Genomic DNA, 16,633 nt, shown 5'->3' with positions numbered 1-16,633 from the left:
AGTGCTTTTAATAAGTGTTAAAAAGGTGATTAAAACAATATTAAAATACACACTCACACACTACACAAACATCATCACAGAAGCATGCGACAAACATATACCAAAAATTAAAAAACGCAAAATACTCACCTCCCCCCCTGGTGGTCCGAAACGCTCTACCAAATGAAGAAAGACGTAGCCACAAAGAAGCGAAGAATAAGATGCGCAGCTCCAGCCCGGCGAACCGTTGTCATCGAAGAATACCTGAAAGCAAAACACAATTACAAATTAGAAATAGAAAAAGCAGTAATAAATGTCATATAAATTATTATAATTTTATATTTATATATAATATAAATATATTATAATTATTTATTGGCATCTCTGCTGTAAATAAATAAATAAACGTAGACTAAAACATGTTTATTCAGATACTACGAACTAAATATCTATACAGAATCTACCCGAAGACTGAAAACAGCCAGTCGAGATTCATTAAATTTATTTTAAAAAAGAACAAGTGTTATTAATACAGTGAAATTTTTCTGTTCGGATCAGTAGTTGCCGAGATCTGCGCGTTTAAATTGCTAAGGACGTGAAGAGTAATAGCAAATAATATTCCTCCCTTATAAAAATTGGACACGCGTTTAAGTTATAAACTAAAATACTTTTTATGTAGAGAAAAGCAGAGGACTTACTTACTAAGCATACGCCACAACTCGCCCTAGACGGGACGCTAACATCCAAGTCTAGTGCGCAATAAACGTAAATCCTACAGCATATTAACAAATTACTAAAATACATTTAATGAGTAGGTACCTGCATAAATACTATGGCCTAATTATAACAGTGGCTAACGCACAAAGGAATAGAAGATATTAGACAGTAAAGTCCCGGAATCTATTCGGAACGAAACAATAATTGTTACGAGCTCTGTAGGTACACCATAAAACAAAAAAATGTGCACCCTATAACCTCTCGTGGCCTCATGGTATTGTTAACTGAGGCAAATACTATCGGATTCTAAGATCTAATTAGAGTTATAATAATGTTAACATAGAGTTAAATCAAAACCATAAATAACAGAGGCCGTAACCAAAAAGGATGTTTATGTCAGCCCGTTTGTTCTAATTTATTGTTCCAATACAGGTAATAACTAATATTGGTATACTGTATAGTAACTTCCTACTCTATATTATATTTACCTGATTGCTTTTCCCATGAAATAAATATTAAACAATAGAGTTTATTGGTTGTACAATTCGTAATAGGTATTAGGTATTACTTATGAATATCTTTAAGAATTCAGCATGTTTGATATACTGTATAAATTATTATATCTATATTTCAAAATGGGTAATAATTTATTGGATTTTACTATTTATTTACATCCATATCAACATTGAATGAAAATATCAGGACGCTAAAAACTGCGGCGGGCACAATATATTGAGACGTATTAAATCTATTTGCCTACTTTCTGAGTATTTACGAGTATATTCGAATCACCGCGCCATCATTAAATTTTGTATTTAAACCACTGGTAATAACCCTACCTCCTCCTAGACATTTGCAAAGAATACCTACTAATAACAACAAATATTTTTGTTTAAACACTTTGGACTTGGGAAAGTAATAGAAAACGTATATTACCATCATATTTGATAATATCTACCTAATAGGTTAAAAACATAGTTGATTCTAGTAACTTATTAGAATTTTGTAACGTCAATTTAGTCAAATAACGGCAATAATAAAAAAAAAAACTTACAATTTAATTCGCAGTGTTTAAGCAATCCATACACTTAACAGTCACCACACTACACTGTTTATTTTTTTAATCTTAACTTATTTTTCACTGTCCACAAACACAGCAAAATTTGAAATCGTTTGAACGTTACGATCGCTGTTACATCATTCGATCACGGACACACAACCACTCGTAGAAACGGCCACCGCGCGACTGAACGAGAACTGAGGTCTGAGGAGCAGTGTCAAGTGTGAGACAGAGTGTGACCGTTTTTAGTATATTCAGTACCAAATTGGTATAATTTGGGCTCCGTGTAACTAATTTAGTATTTTTTTGGTATCCTTTTATATTCTGGTATTTTTTGGTACATTTAAACTTTCAACGTTTTAAAACACATTTTGATATATTTTTGGGCTGGGCGGGAAACACTCACTTCCATTCGTTCGTATTTCGTTCACATGTTTTTGTCTTTGTCTGATGTTTACCGCAAATGTATCATTTTGTCTCTTTCGAACGGTTAATGCTAACAAATTCGCGAATCGTGCTTTAGCTACGTATTACTATTTACGTTACATGCTGTATTTTTATACATGTGGTCCCTTTTGGGACCACGGATGTTTTAGTTCTTTATTTATTTCTCTATGTGTGCATGTGTAGTGAAGATAATGAAGCGCAAATACGATCAGAAATATAGATTTGAGTGGGAACAAAATTCTGAATTTTCGTCATGGTTGACAAAAGATAAAAATAATGAGAACGCCTTGTGTAAAACGTGTGGAGCAACATTTTTAAGCAGAATCGCTACAATTAAAAGTCATGCATATTCTGAAAAACATCGATAGAAACTTATACATAATAGTGGACAATCCAAGGTAAGAAAGCTATACCCCCATTAACATATTTATAAGATTATTGTGTCCCTTATTTTTTTATGGCACATGAATTAATTGTCCTACTTCTACAGAATGTCCGATGAATCTTGGATAGTACATGTACAGTTGTACACACATGTATAATTGATTTAAATTCATCAAATTAATCAAATCCTGTTTATTTTCAGAACGATGATAAATTACTTCAAAGGAAAGAACCTATATCTGAAGAAGTAAGAAAAACAGAGCTTATATTTTATGCAGCGTTGGCAGAACATAACATACCATCTCGGGCCATGGATCATCTCAGCGATTTATTCAGCAAAATGTTTTATGATTCGGAAATCGCAAAGGGCTTTTCCTGCAAACGCACTAAATCTGCTCAGTTAGCTCAGTGCAGCGAATACTGACTTAGCATTTGTAATAAAACTTATTGTAAATATTTATTATTATTTTAATATGTCTGTATAATGAAGGTGTGTAATTGGTAAAATTAAAAAGTAACTGATAATAAGTGTTTTAATAAAAAAAATCATCTTTTTCTTTTAGTATATTTTTAGTATAATTCAGCATGTGTTTTGGTATTATTTAGTACTGGCACCTTGTAGTTTTGGTAGATTGCCATTTTTTAAAACGGTCACAAGTGAGGAGTGAGGACTGAGGACCGAAGACCGATCAACGTCGAACGAATTGAACGACATGCGCTATGTATGGGAAGATGGAGGGTTGCGGAATGGGGTGTAGGGGCGAAGTAAGGCCAGATACAATGGCTCGACCGCATCAATACAACATTATTTACGCAAATTTAACGGTCTTATTTTTCTTAGAGTTATGACATAGATTCTGCCTAAATTAATAACGCAGTTTCCTCTTTATGTAGAAAATTGAGTTTGCGATGACATATCATATAAATTAAAAAAAATAAGTAAGTAATGCAATTTAAATGAAGATTATAAATAATAAGTCTATTTGATTTTACCATAGATTTCATCTATATAGTAATCTAATCACTGTTAAGGCCGGGTTATATTACAGCCACGCCGCGTGTCGCAACGCTGCCTGACGCACGGGCTGGTGATTATACTACAGTGTCGTGTCGCCGCGCGTGCTGATTCATTTTTGTGTCAGTTCAGTGGTGACCGCGTAAACGTCCGCATCTATTTACAATGTTCTCTTCCGACTCAGATACGGATCTTGAAGAAGATATTGCCTGCCTATTTATGTTAAGCCAACTCAAGAAGAAAAGAAAGAAGAGGAGATACTGGGTGCACCCAGTTAATGCATCAAGAGGAACTCGAAGTGAATATCATTTATTGGTGAATGAACTAAAAAGCGACGACACTAGATTTCACCAATATTTCAGGATGACAAAAACATAATTTCACTACGTACATTCTTTGATTGAAAAAGATGTTAAAAAGATTCATACCAAATTTCGCAAACCCATTGGAACCAAAGAAAGGCTGGCAGTATGTTTAAGGTAAATTTAATTTATTATCTATTGTTATTTATTTATTTTATTTTAAGACTTGTATTAACTGAACTAAAAGTAGCAGATTATGTATGAATTAAACAACTGTTATTTTTAATGTATTTTAAAACATAAAATTTAGACATTGCTCTTAAACCATTTATTCATTCGTGATCTTCAATATAACAAACAAGCACATTTTCTTCCTCGGTTGTATCTGAAATTTCTGAAATCTGACTACATCCACGCTTGTTAGTCTGATTAAATACAATTTTCTTCAACATAACATATGAATTTATATTTTGTTCACAGGTTTTTGGCCACTGGAAACTCTTTTCGTTCAATGGCATTTAGTTATCGCATGGGTTTTACCACAGTAAGGAACATAGTACTGGAAGTGTGCGAAGCTGTCTGGAAAAACCTAGCACCCATTGTAATTCCACAACCTACAGAAGACCAATGGAAAGAAATTTCTAAAAATTTCGAAAGAAATTGGCAGTTCCCAAATTGTCTTGGGGCATTAGATGGCAAGCATGTAAATATAATTTGCCCAATCAATGCTGGATCACAATTTTATAACTATAAACAAGATCATTCAATTGTATTGCTTGCTTTAGTTGATGCTCAATACAAATTTATTATGATAGACGTCGGTGCATATGGCCGAAACAGTGATGGCGGCATATATGAAAACTCATTGATGGGACAAATGTTTGAACAAAGACAACTAAATGTTCCAATAAATGAACCAATACCTCCACATACTGAGCCTATGCCGTATGTAATTGTTGCTGATGCGGCATTTCCTTTAAAAACTTATCTATTAAAACCCTATAGTGAAGCGAAACTTGTAAATAATAATTCAAATAAAATATTTAATTATCGTTTATCTCGTGCTCGAAGAACGGTAGAAAATGCGTTTGGCATTTTAAGCGCACGTTTTCGCGTATTCCAAGGACCTATGCTAGTACAACCATACATGGCGGACAAGATCGTACAAGCTGCGTGCACTCTTCATAACTATTTGCGCATAGAAAATTCATATGAATTTGACAAAAATTTAGAAAATTTTGCACACAACGCGAACGGTTCTCCAAGTGGTATGTCTAATATCGCAACTGTTGGCAGCTTTATTTCAACCGCAGTTGTAAGCCCGTCTTCCAATACATATCTAACAAATAATCCGTCTTTATAAATTTCTTCATAGAATAATATTAAACTACGTCTAAGCCCCAAAAGTTGAACCAAACGTTTCGGACTTTGACAGTTGAATGTGAGAATAGAAGCGCTTCAAGCGGCGCAAAGCGCTTAAAATATTTAGCCATTGTCAAGCGAGCAATCGAATAAATCAACCGTCCTTAGCACCAAAAGTGCTGAATCAACGAAATAGGTCACTGACACTGGGGATTTGCACAAATTACACCGCAGCCTGTGGCTTAGTAATAATGCCGACCTATTTTGTACTATAGTGCTTTTCATGAAAGAAGTCCCGCGGTGATTTTTGGAACTAAATTTGACAGGTCGGCAATGTTGTCATTCGTCGATGTTATCAAGTTCGTTTGTTGTGGTAGATTTTGTGAATTTTTAACTAGCTTAGTGCATTCTAAAGATTGATTACAATGCCAAAAGTTGTAAAAAGTTCGGCTCGAGAAATCATATTAAAGGTGAAAGAGTTCTGTGAAGCGGAACATAAGAATCAAGGTGTTTTAATACCACTAAACAATGTTCGGAAGAGAGTTGCCGCCATAACAGGTACTTTTTAGAGTTGCCATTTAATAATTTTTTGCTGTATTGATGGGACTTTTATGATATAAATTCGTTTTTGCGACAAAATTGAACAAATACATAACGTGATGAAACTAGGTAACTGAAATTAAAACATATATTACATATTACATAAGCATTATAAACTTAAAGTTATTATTATTTTAAATTGTTCATAATTTAATTTGCAGGTGTGTCAGAGAAAACTGTAACAAGAATTACAAACGAAGGTATAACAGCGGCGTGTACTTCGGAAAAAATTGTAACCCAACAATCATGCAATAAAACTCTGAATAAAAAATTGTATTGCTTTTCTTTATCCTATTTTCTCATCTTTTCCTTGTAAGTAGGTAGAACACCGCTAATATAAGTAAATAAAAATATACTTTTTACATAACTGAAATATTGTTTTGAAATAATAAATGTTGAAAATAATATTCGATAAATTACATCTGCTAAATGTAAATAAAATAGGTAATTTTTTTACTCATAAATGGCAACATTACGTCATGCGATTGCAGCGCCGCGTCTGGGGGACTATATAGTCCTTTTCATGAAAGAAGTCCCCCAGACGCGGCGCTGCAATCGCATGACGTAATGTTGCCATTTATGAGTAAAAAAATTACCTATTTTATTTACATTTAGCAGATGTAATTTATCGAATATTATTTTCAACATTTATTATTTCAAAACAATATTTCAGTTATGTAAAAAGTATATTTTTATTTACTTATATTAGCGGTGTTCTACCTACTTACAAGGAAAAGATGAGAAAATAGGATAAAGAAAAGCAATACAATTTTTTATTCAGAGTTTTATTGCATGATTGTTGGGTTACAATTTTTTCCGAAGTACACGCCGCTGTTATACCTTCGTTTGTAATTCTTGTTACAGTTTTCTCTGACACACCTGCAAATTAAATTATGAACAATTTAAAATAATAATAACTTTAAGTTTATAATGCTTATGTAATATGTAATATATGTTTTAATTTCAGTTACCTAGTTTCATCACGTTATGTATTTGTTCAATTTTGTCGCAAAAACGAATTTATATCATAAAAGTCCCATCAATACAGCAAAAAATTATTAAATGGCAACTCTAAAAAGTACCTGTTATGGCGGCAACTCTCTTCCGAACATTGTTTAGTGGTATTAAAACACCTTGATTCTTATGTTCCGCTTCACAGAACTCTTTCACCTTTAATATGATTTCTCGAGCCGAACTTTTTACAACTTTTGGCATTGTAATCAATCTTTAAAATGCACTAAGCTAGTTAAAAATTCACAAAAATCTACCACAACAAACGAACTTGATAACATCGACGAATGACAACATTGCCGACCTGTCAAATTTAGTTCCAAAAATCACCGCGGGACTTCTTTCATGAAAAGCACTATACCAAAACAGCTACGGAGCAAAGAGTAGAGTGAATATTGACAGATGACAAATCGGTCTATTGTCTATGGATTCTCTTTGGGGATTATAACCCCCAGTAATTTGCACCACAATATCTACGGACACAATTACGAGACAAATAATGTTTCAGTGATAATTTTGGTAATATTTTTTTATACGCAATTGGTTTCTGGGTCTAAGGTCAATCAAACTTAAACCTTGTTTCAAAAGCTGTCAAATATTTTTTTCTGCGTAAAGTTTGACATGTTCAGGCTCAAGTACGACCTCATATGGAATACTACTCACATCACTGGGCTGGTGCTTCCAAATACCAGTTTCTCCTCTTATTACATAATCTCTGACATACCTATATACGATTCCTATTTCCTAATCTTATATGTAAACGAATCTTTATCCTAATCGGTTCAAACAGACAGAATAAAACTAAATAAAATTTAGAAAAATAAATATACAGTAGCGAATACTTTTTATAAGGCCATGGTAAAATAATCTAGAATGAAATTCTAACAATCACATTGTATAATATATTAATGTGTGGTCTGTTTCCTATGCATATTTTATGTATGTATTATACATTGGTTAATATGTACATTGGTTTTCTTTGATACAAAAAGTACCCTCAGGCGTTGTGTACTGCTATATGGGCTGCTGGATTGTGAGGAAGTGCATGGATTTTGTTCTCTTGTCCTTTTAGCATATATACAGTATAGTATGTATATGTATAGTAGTATATATATTTTTTCTAACATATTTTACTATACATACAACTAGATTTAACCAATGAAATAGGGGTTTGCTGTCATGTCATATTTGCGAGTCGGTGATTCAACAGTTAGGAGAGAGACCAAGAGATGGCGCTTTCTCGCACAACCATGAATTTTGCCAGCATTAAAGTCAAAGTCAAAAATCATTTACTAATTTAGGTAACACAATGTAGACTTATGAACGTCAAACAAGCAATGTATATGAAATGCTTCTAACTTATATTGGATATAAATATCAATTCGATAGCTAAGGGCCGGTTTTTTGATCCGTAGTTAACTCAACTATTGGTTAAAAATCCTTACTATTAGTTAAATATCAGCAAAATGCGTTTTTTGATCCGTGGTAAGAGCATCCAATGGTAAAATATCTAACCATTTGTCAAAAAAGTTAACTACTCAGTATCGGAGGGTTAAAAAGATGGCCGCTGGTAATTTATATAGTAACAGCTGTTTGTCACAGAAATCAAACTATGATAAATACGTTTATTACTATCTAATGATGAATTTAAACATATTGAGATACTTTAATTAATGAGACGATGAAGAAGACGATAATATTATATGAGAATGTGTTAATGAGTGACCAAAAATATTTAGGCAATGTCATCCGCCATTAGAAACCTGGGATGATGTAGATTTTTGTCACTGTTACCCCCTATCGAAGGGAACAGTGCTCTGGATTGTTACTGAAATTGGGAATGATCTTAAACTGCCAATGAACAAGAGTATATATAGACAGCAGCTCATACCAACCTATTTTGCTTCATTACTAGCTACAGAACCGCAGCAGTATATAATTAAGTATATTACAAATTCATTATGTGTTTTATTGCCTATAATATTAACTTATAATTACTATAAGTTAATATTATAGGCAATAAAATACATAATGAATTAGAGTTAATATTATTTATATATTACTAATAATATTAACTTATAATTATTATAAGTACATACAAGTATGTACTTATACTAAAAACTACAGCTACACATTAGTTAGGGACCTGTGATATTCTTTAGGGCTTTTATTACATTTGTGAGTTAGCATCTACCTACTTTATTACAAGAATTTATAAATAAAACATTTGACTTGATTAATAAACTGTTTAATTATAACTTAAATACAAACCATTTTTATTAAAAAAACATTACAAAATTTACATGAAACCTAACCTAAAGTAGCAATTAAATATTTTCTAATTGTTTCTTCTTGCATTTCACCTCAATTTGATGTAACTCTTTTTGCTGCTACATATATTTATTGTGCCTTTCTTCCATCTGCTGCATCACTTTTTGGCGCACCTCCTCTTTATGCAGTATGCATTTTTGGTGGGCCTCTCATTGGTGCAGCAAATGTTTTTGATGCTCTTCCTTAGCATTATTGAACAAATCATCCTCTCTTATTTGTCTTTGTTTCAAAAACTCATTTTTTTTATCCGTGTGGATCATAATCCGCTTCCTTGTTTCCAAAGGGTTAAAAGATTTTTTCCTTTTGTTGTAGGACACAGCTATACAAGAATAAATATAAAAATGTGCCTACACCTTCATTAAATGTATATTAAATTTAACACTTCGGTGTCTAGACCCATCTGAGTTGAGAGACACAGAGATTTCCAGCTGCTGCATCTTTTTGTAGATTGCTGCAGTGATCAGTTGTTTGCAGGTTACGACTGTGTAATCCTTGAGAAGCATCACCAGTTTGGCAGTTTCTTTTTTGGCGAAGTTAGCAGTATGGTCCCTTTAACAAAACATAAATGTATTACTTTCTATTACGAAACACAAGATAAACCGGAATAAATAACACGAAAATATGTTCATACGCATTTGTCTCAAGAATTGATTTTAGGTAAAGATTTCTTTATTAAATTCGGTATTGAGTTTCATTTTAAGAGGGAATGTCCTAATTTAGATTCCTTGTCGAGTAATTCGTCAGCTCTCATTGGTTGTGTTGATTTGGATGGAGATCAGATAAGTCGGTTACAGAGTAAAATTAGTGCTATAGAAAATTTGATTGGCATGGGTTTAGGTAGAACTAATATTTTAAAACATGTTATAGATACGGGTGATAGTAAGCCAATTTATCAAAAACAATACAATTTTTCGCCTATCATAAGGAAACAAATAGAAACTGAGCTGGATGAAATGCTTGCGAAGGATGTGGTGGAACCGTCCTTAGTCCCTGGTGCTCGCCCATAGTTTTGGTAAAAAAACCAAATGGTGCTAACAGGCTTTGTTTAGATAACCGACAGGTAAACAAAGTAACTAAAAGGGATACGTATCCACTGCCAAGAGTGACAATGATTTTGGATAATTTACGTAAGTCGCGATATCTTAGTACTTTTGATTTAAGAACTGCATTTTGGCAGATTGAATTAGAGGATTCCAGTAAAGAAAAGACAGCATTTGCAGTACCAGGCCGGGGTTTGTTTCAGTTTAAAGTTATGCCTTTTGGTTTAGTAAATGCATCTCAAACGCAACAGAGACTGATGGATATTTTATTTCATGAACTAGATGGTAAAGTTTGGGCTTATCAGGATGATATTGTGATTTTATGCTGTAGAAAAGTTTCGTTTTGAACTAACACTTTTCATAATTTTATTAAAAATTTCAGCCACGAGATACTTCTCGTAAATATGATGTGATTACTAGATGTGATTATTAAAGCATTTATATTTAATAAGAATAACTTTAGAAGATGGTTAATTTGTTATAATTAATACTTAAGACTGTAACATTAGAACATACTTGTAACATTTTGATCTCAAACTTAAAATTGAAGACTTAGGCTCCTAATCATTATAAGCAGATGTCTTTTTTTAATATATAATTACAATAAAATTACGGAAATCTTTTAATTGGTGCCTAAATTCCCGGGGGATCATTTTGTCCTTACCCCTGGGATCATTTTAGACATCTATGTGTTCAAAATGATCCTTTAGTAAGCTTTCAAGAAATATGTAATAATTCCAAAAAGACATATATTTCTACAAAAACAAGTAAGCCAATATTACCGCACTTATGTAAACAATCCAAATTTAATTTAACAATTTCGATGACTATAATATTTTCGCTTTTATTTGCATTTTCCCTTAGAGGGATCATTTTGTACATGCTACAGTCTCTAATAAAGGGCCGTTCTAGTATTACGTAAGCAAATTTACAGCAATTTATGCCCCCCCTCTCCTATTGTCAGCAAAAGTAAGCAAAGCTTTCAAAAATAATAGTACTGCATTTCGTTTTCAAGCATAGACAATGTGTGGGTAATATGTGTAAAAAAGTAAATAATTACTGTTGAAGTAATCACCAATTACATGAAAGACCCCCCTCCCCCATATAGTGTTTACGTAATACTGCCCCTAAATGGACACTTTATTCTTGTTTTATATTTTAATTTAAAAGATATTGCCATAAAAATTTACTTGAAATAAAACATATTTTTTTATAATTTGATTAGCAAACTATGGTCTACAGATAGGAATACTAAGAACTTACACTTTAAGCACCAGAGGGTACTTCGTGACCTCATCTTCTCTTAGCCCCGGAGGCAGTAACAGCCTCACCCGCGCCGCGTGACCGCTTGAAAGCTGAACTGAGAACGTTCTAGGCGTTGGTAAAGCTATGCCTGGAAGTCGTTCCTGTAAGACAATAATACATTTAAAATTAAACATATGCACATGTATATTGTATATATATGTCGGATGTTGCCAGATCTATAAATTAACGACTATTCAATGGTCAACATTGACAAATTAAATAAACCATTCGTATTAACGGTTTTGAACCAATTTGACTTTGATGTTATTAAATGATAATGACAATGGCAGCTGACACTAACACCATTGCTTCAACATTAATAATAAAGACGACTTCGACGACTCATTGGTCTAGTGGTTAGTACCCCTGACTGCAAATCCATGGGTCCCGGGTTCGATCATCGAACATCGATGTGATGAGCATTTGGTGTTGTTCTTAGGTCTTGGGTGTTTAAATATGTATTTATATGTCTATCTATCTATAATATGTATGTATATCCGTTGACGAGTACCCATAACACAAGCTTCACCAGCTTAGCATGGGACTAGGTCAATTGGTGTGAATTGTCTTAATTGTTATTCTCTGAAAAGTCTGTATATGTTATATAAAACACTTTATAAGCACGCAAAATAAAACGACAGGCTATCTTTTATTATTAATACATATAAATATTAATTCTTTTATATCAAACAATATTTCATTATTTTCTAGTGATAAGAAAAACTTGTGTGTTTAGTTTATAGGCACTATTCTATTGAAGAACTGAATCGATTTTTGAGAAACTGAACGGATACAGTTATTTTGAGAATGTTGAATATTTTTACCTTAACAGATGTATTATTCTCCAAATGCATGATGAGCCTTGGTTCAGGCAAAGCAGTTTTATAGAGACCTGAAGTGGGTACACCAGGTCCAAGACACTCCAGCACAAAGTACGCTGATGACGGACTGACGTGGGCATCGTGATACAGACACGGTAAATTACGGGGTTTGTTTTCTGAAAACAAAAAGGGATCTTAAAGAATGTTACAAAGCTAAGCGTTTTATAATAATCTAAGATGTCTTACCAACTACTTTTTTCTTTTTCTTCTTACTTGGAGCCGGTGATGTAGGCAGATCCTCATCGGAGTCGCTATCCCAGGAGCTGTATAGATACGAAGCTAGGTTTCCATAATAGTCCAGGTTTCTCGATGGTAGAGGCTAAAAAGCAATAACTAGTTTTAAAAAAATACCTACTATTTGTTATAGGTACCAAATACAAAAAAAAAAACCACAATCTCTAGGTATCCTCTGTTTTTTTATAGAACAGAGGGCAAACGGGCAAGTGATACCGCAACCCATGGACACTCCCAATGCCAGAGGGATTGCGAGTGCGTTGCCGTACTTTTAAGAATTGTATCTGTTTTGTGATAATACGTCCTTGATCTTTAGGTCTAGTAAATATGTGAGCATCATGTATCTACATAATAATTTAGCTATCTGCAATATTGGTTTTTGTAACACCAAGCACCTATTTTATTTTAGTACAGTAGTCATGTCTAATTACATGGTCATCACATATAATTATCAAATCAATGTATACAAAATATTGTAAACATTTTAAACTTGTAATTTTGAATTTGTGCCCTTTAAAAGGCCTAATTGAAATAAATGGTTTCACTTTTTTGACTTAAGCCAGTTTTCTCACGATATTTGCCGCAACCATTCGAGCCAGTATTAATTGCACATACAAAGAAAGGTCACTAGGCCAACACTGCTTATATTAATGATAAAGCCGGCCTCATCCGCTATATTATCGGTACACGTATTGCACTATGATGATCTGGTGATGTCACTTACTAGTGAGCCGACTGGTATTGCAAGAGACGGTATGAGTTTGATTCCATGGAATGGGCCGGGTGCTGGTATGGGATGCCACCTGTTCAGACACTCTGGCCCCTTCCTATCTACATGGAACCAAGCTGGTGCGGCTTGTGAAGCGGCTGAAAAAGCTAGAAGCATGCATTTTGTCTCATTCGTTGTCGACGCCCTTGGTCCGTGGAGTCCTAGCGCTATAAGGCTTTTTTAGGAAATAGCAAAAAGGTGAGTCGACATCACAGGAGACCGAAGAGCTGGCAGCTACCTCGGATAAAGAATTAGTCTAGCTATTCAAAGTCGCTGCCAGTGTCTTCGGAACCTTGCATTTTAAGGTAATTTATTGTTTTATTAATTTATATTAGCTGTAAGATTACGAAATAAACAATTATAAGTTAGCAAGTCATATCTACGTACATGAGATAAACAAGTGACGCAATATGGTAGCTTGTGCGGCGTTCCCGGACGAGGTGGCTCTGACGACACCCGGTTAAGTGCCGTTGACCGGGCTTTCCTTCTGGTATACTGTAACAATATATAATATAGTGTGCACGTCGTCGTGCAAATCTTTTGCGATTCATAGGAATTTGATAACAAATTGTCGAAACGAATTTATTCTTACCGAAAATAAAAGGAATCTACAAAAATAACCTGGTTTAACAATCGTTAATTTTTTGGCAAGTCGTGAACCTTTTGACCTGGGGTACAACGTTGGGGTTGGGGGTTGCACCCCTAAGGTTCGAACTTGTTTGTCAGGGTAACATTTCTCTACCAACATATCGATTAAGAATTATTAATAGTATGTACGAAGATTGTCCCATGCTTTTTTGTTATACTTTTATCACAAGCAGTTTTTTATATGGGCAGGAGGCTCACCTGATGTTAAGTGACACTGATTCTTTGGACACATGGACACACACATTGCCAAAGAGTCGCAAGTGTGTTGCCGGCCTTTTAAGAATTGGTACGCTCTTTTCTTAAAGGACCCTTAGTCGAATTGGTTCGGAAATACTTCATTGGAAAGATGGTTCCACACAGTGGTGATGCGCGGAAAAACTTCCCTAAAAAGCACTCAATTGTTAATCCGAACAACTTCTCTGAACAATGACCTTGGTAAATGCGGTAGAAAATGCAGAGAGCTCCACGCAACGTAAGTATTTAAATTTAATCAATATTATTTTAGCATAATTAGTCTGATTCTCTCTGGATCTCGATTTTTGTCACTTTTTCGTTCAATCTCTCATAGTGGTGGTTATTTATAGTACAGTTACAGTATATTTTTATTTATATAAAAGTTCGTTTGATAGTGTGTACATTGACAACATAGACTATCACAACAAATATTATCCTTTATTTACCGTATACTGTTCCTAAATAAATACACTTTTTGTATTAAGTTGATATTGTGTTTGTTCGAGATTTTTGTTGATGTAAAGGGAAATATATCAATATACATATATATTTATCGATTTCCCGCAGACTAATAATAGAAAACACCTCCGTAACTTGATAAACGCAACTGGAGATCCTGAATTCGATCCCTGGCGAACAAGTATTTCCGAGTAGAAAGCGCAGATGGCGTAATAATGGCCATTTATAAAATACTCAATATGTGTAATTAAATATTAAGATACATACACATGCTGATTAACATGGTCCCACGCAAGCAGCCGGACAACATCGAAGCTCCCATGCGTAAGGGGCAAAGCCCTAGGCCCGTGCGAATTGTGTTCAGACGTGGCGAAACAGACCAGCTGGTCCGTCTCTTATGGGAGCCAATGTGACTAGAGCCCCACCACGAGCCGACCAGAGAGGAGTTGGCGCTGATTCCACCCAACCTTCTGTACCTGATGCTATTCGGTAGCCCTGAAAGCAATTAGAAAATATGCAATTGTTTTATTAGAGACTTAGTATTTCGGTCCAAGCTAGTGTTAACGATTGGGTTTTTATCTCTACGCAACGTAAGTATCAAAAGTATTTAAATTTAATAAATATTATTTTAACACCGTTAGTGTGAATCTCTCTGGAATTTTGCTGAAGACAATGAGAAATGGAAAAATATGGAGGAGGCTATTACCCTAAAAGAAAGACTTAAGAAAGAAAGACATGAGACATATATGAGTCTAAGGCAAGCCGGTTTCCTCACGATGTTTTCATTCACCGTTGAGAGTTAAATGCGTACATAGACAAAAAGTTATTGCGCAGCCGGGGATCAAACCCACGATCTCTCAGATAAGAGTCGCACGGTGAAGCTACTAGAGACTAGGCCAACAATGCTCTTTTGTTACGTATACCCAAATACAAAACAAATTATGAAACTAAGTCAGTTCATTAATTAATGTGGTGATAATTTTTTTAATTTATTGTATCAATCAAAAAAAATAAGTGTACAATAGTGCGGTGGAAACACACGCTGGACACAGTTTTTCTGTACACCAGGTCTAACAGATTTAAAACTTATATATTGACCAATAATATATATATATATATATCTTTTACGTGGATTTTGTTCCCGTAAAATTGGAAATTGAGGTGGCCTAGTGGCTTCAGCTTCGATTATCATCCCTGAGGTCGTAGGTTCGATCCCCGACTGCACCAATGGACTTTTTATGTTCGTATTTAACGTTCTCTCGAAAGATGAAGGAAAACATCGTGAGGAAACCGACATGTCTTAGACCCAAAAAGTCGACGGCGTGTGTCAGGCACTGGAGGCTGATCACCTACTTGCTTAGATTTAAAAAAAAAAAGGGTGCGTGTACTTATGTACGCGCGTAAGAAGTTATACTTCTTTGGCATTATTAGAAATAGATTTTGATTGCATGCAAATAATTAATTACAATTAAATAATCAAAGACTGGAAAAGGAGTCATTATAGTCAATAAAGTTCAGTTTACATTTGAAAAATTTAATAAATAAATATTTATAATTATTCTCTTACAAAATAAAATAAGAGAATATTAATTTAAGCTCTGTCCATGCAAAACTTAAAAAAATTTATAATTCATATTATAAAATTTTTAACATATTTATATTAATATAATTATATAAATGTGTTAATAATATAATTTGTAGCACATGCTACAGACCTGGATAGCAACTTTCTTTTATTCTATTTAGAGATAGAGATAATTTAAATATAATACCGGTGTCTTCCTTGTAGGTTTCTTTTGAGTTGTTTGGGGATTCTTGTTGATCAGTTCGACATGATTTTCGTTAACCTTTCTTT

The 16,633-nt window shown here is 33.9% G+C and overlaps 1 protein-coding gene across 1 annotated transcript; it reads right to left on the bottom strand.

The window, feature by feature from the left end:
* Positions 1 to 9,469: 9,469 nt before the first annotated feature.
* Positions 9,470 to 13,554, bottom strand: LOC125058910 (venom dipeptidyl peptidase 4-like). Its single transcript, XM_047663049.1, has 5 exons — positions 13,393 to 13,554; positions 12,621 to 12,753; positions 12,378 to 12,550; positions 11,512 to 11,654; positions 9,470 to 9,757 (listed from the first exon to the last, which is right to left on the bottom strand). The coding sequence occupies exons 1-5, from the start codon at positions 13,552 to 13,554 to the stop codon at positions 9,556 to 9,558; spliced, it is 813 nt and encodes a 270-aa protein (XP_047519005.1). The 3' UTR covers positions 9,470 to 9,555.
* Positions 13,555 to 16,633: the final 3,079 nt, after the last annotated feature.

Source organism: Pieris napi, chromosome 18, assembly GCF_905475465.1.
Source record: "Pieris napi chromosome 18, ilPieNapi1.2, whole genome shotgun sequence".
Lineage (NCBI taxonomy): Eukaryota > Metazoa > Arthropoda > Insecta > Lepidoptera > Pieridae > Pieris > Pieris napi.
The sequence above is the reverse complement of the archived record's forward strand: the minus strand, read 5'-3'. Positions and strand labels throughout refer to the sequence as shown.

What these genes read in the sequence shown, in the direction of transcription:
- LOC125058910 (XM_047663049.1), bottom strand. Translation starts at nt 13,554, where the DNA reads ATGCTTCTAGCTTTTTCAGCCGCTTCACAAGCCGCACCAGCTTGGTTC. An exon ending in CAATACCAGTCGGCTCACTA is followed by an intron (nt 12,754 to 13,392) that starts GTAAGTGACATC and finishes ATTGCTTTTTAG; the next exon opens with CCTCTACCATCGAGAAACCT. An exon ending in AGAATAATACATCTGTTAAG is followed by an intron (nt 11,655 to 12,377) that starts GTAAAAATATTC and finishes ATTGTCTTACAG; the next exon opens with GAACGACTTCCAGGCATAGC.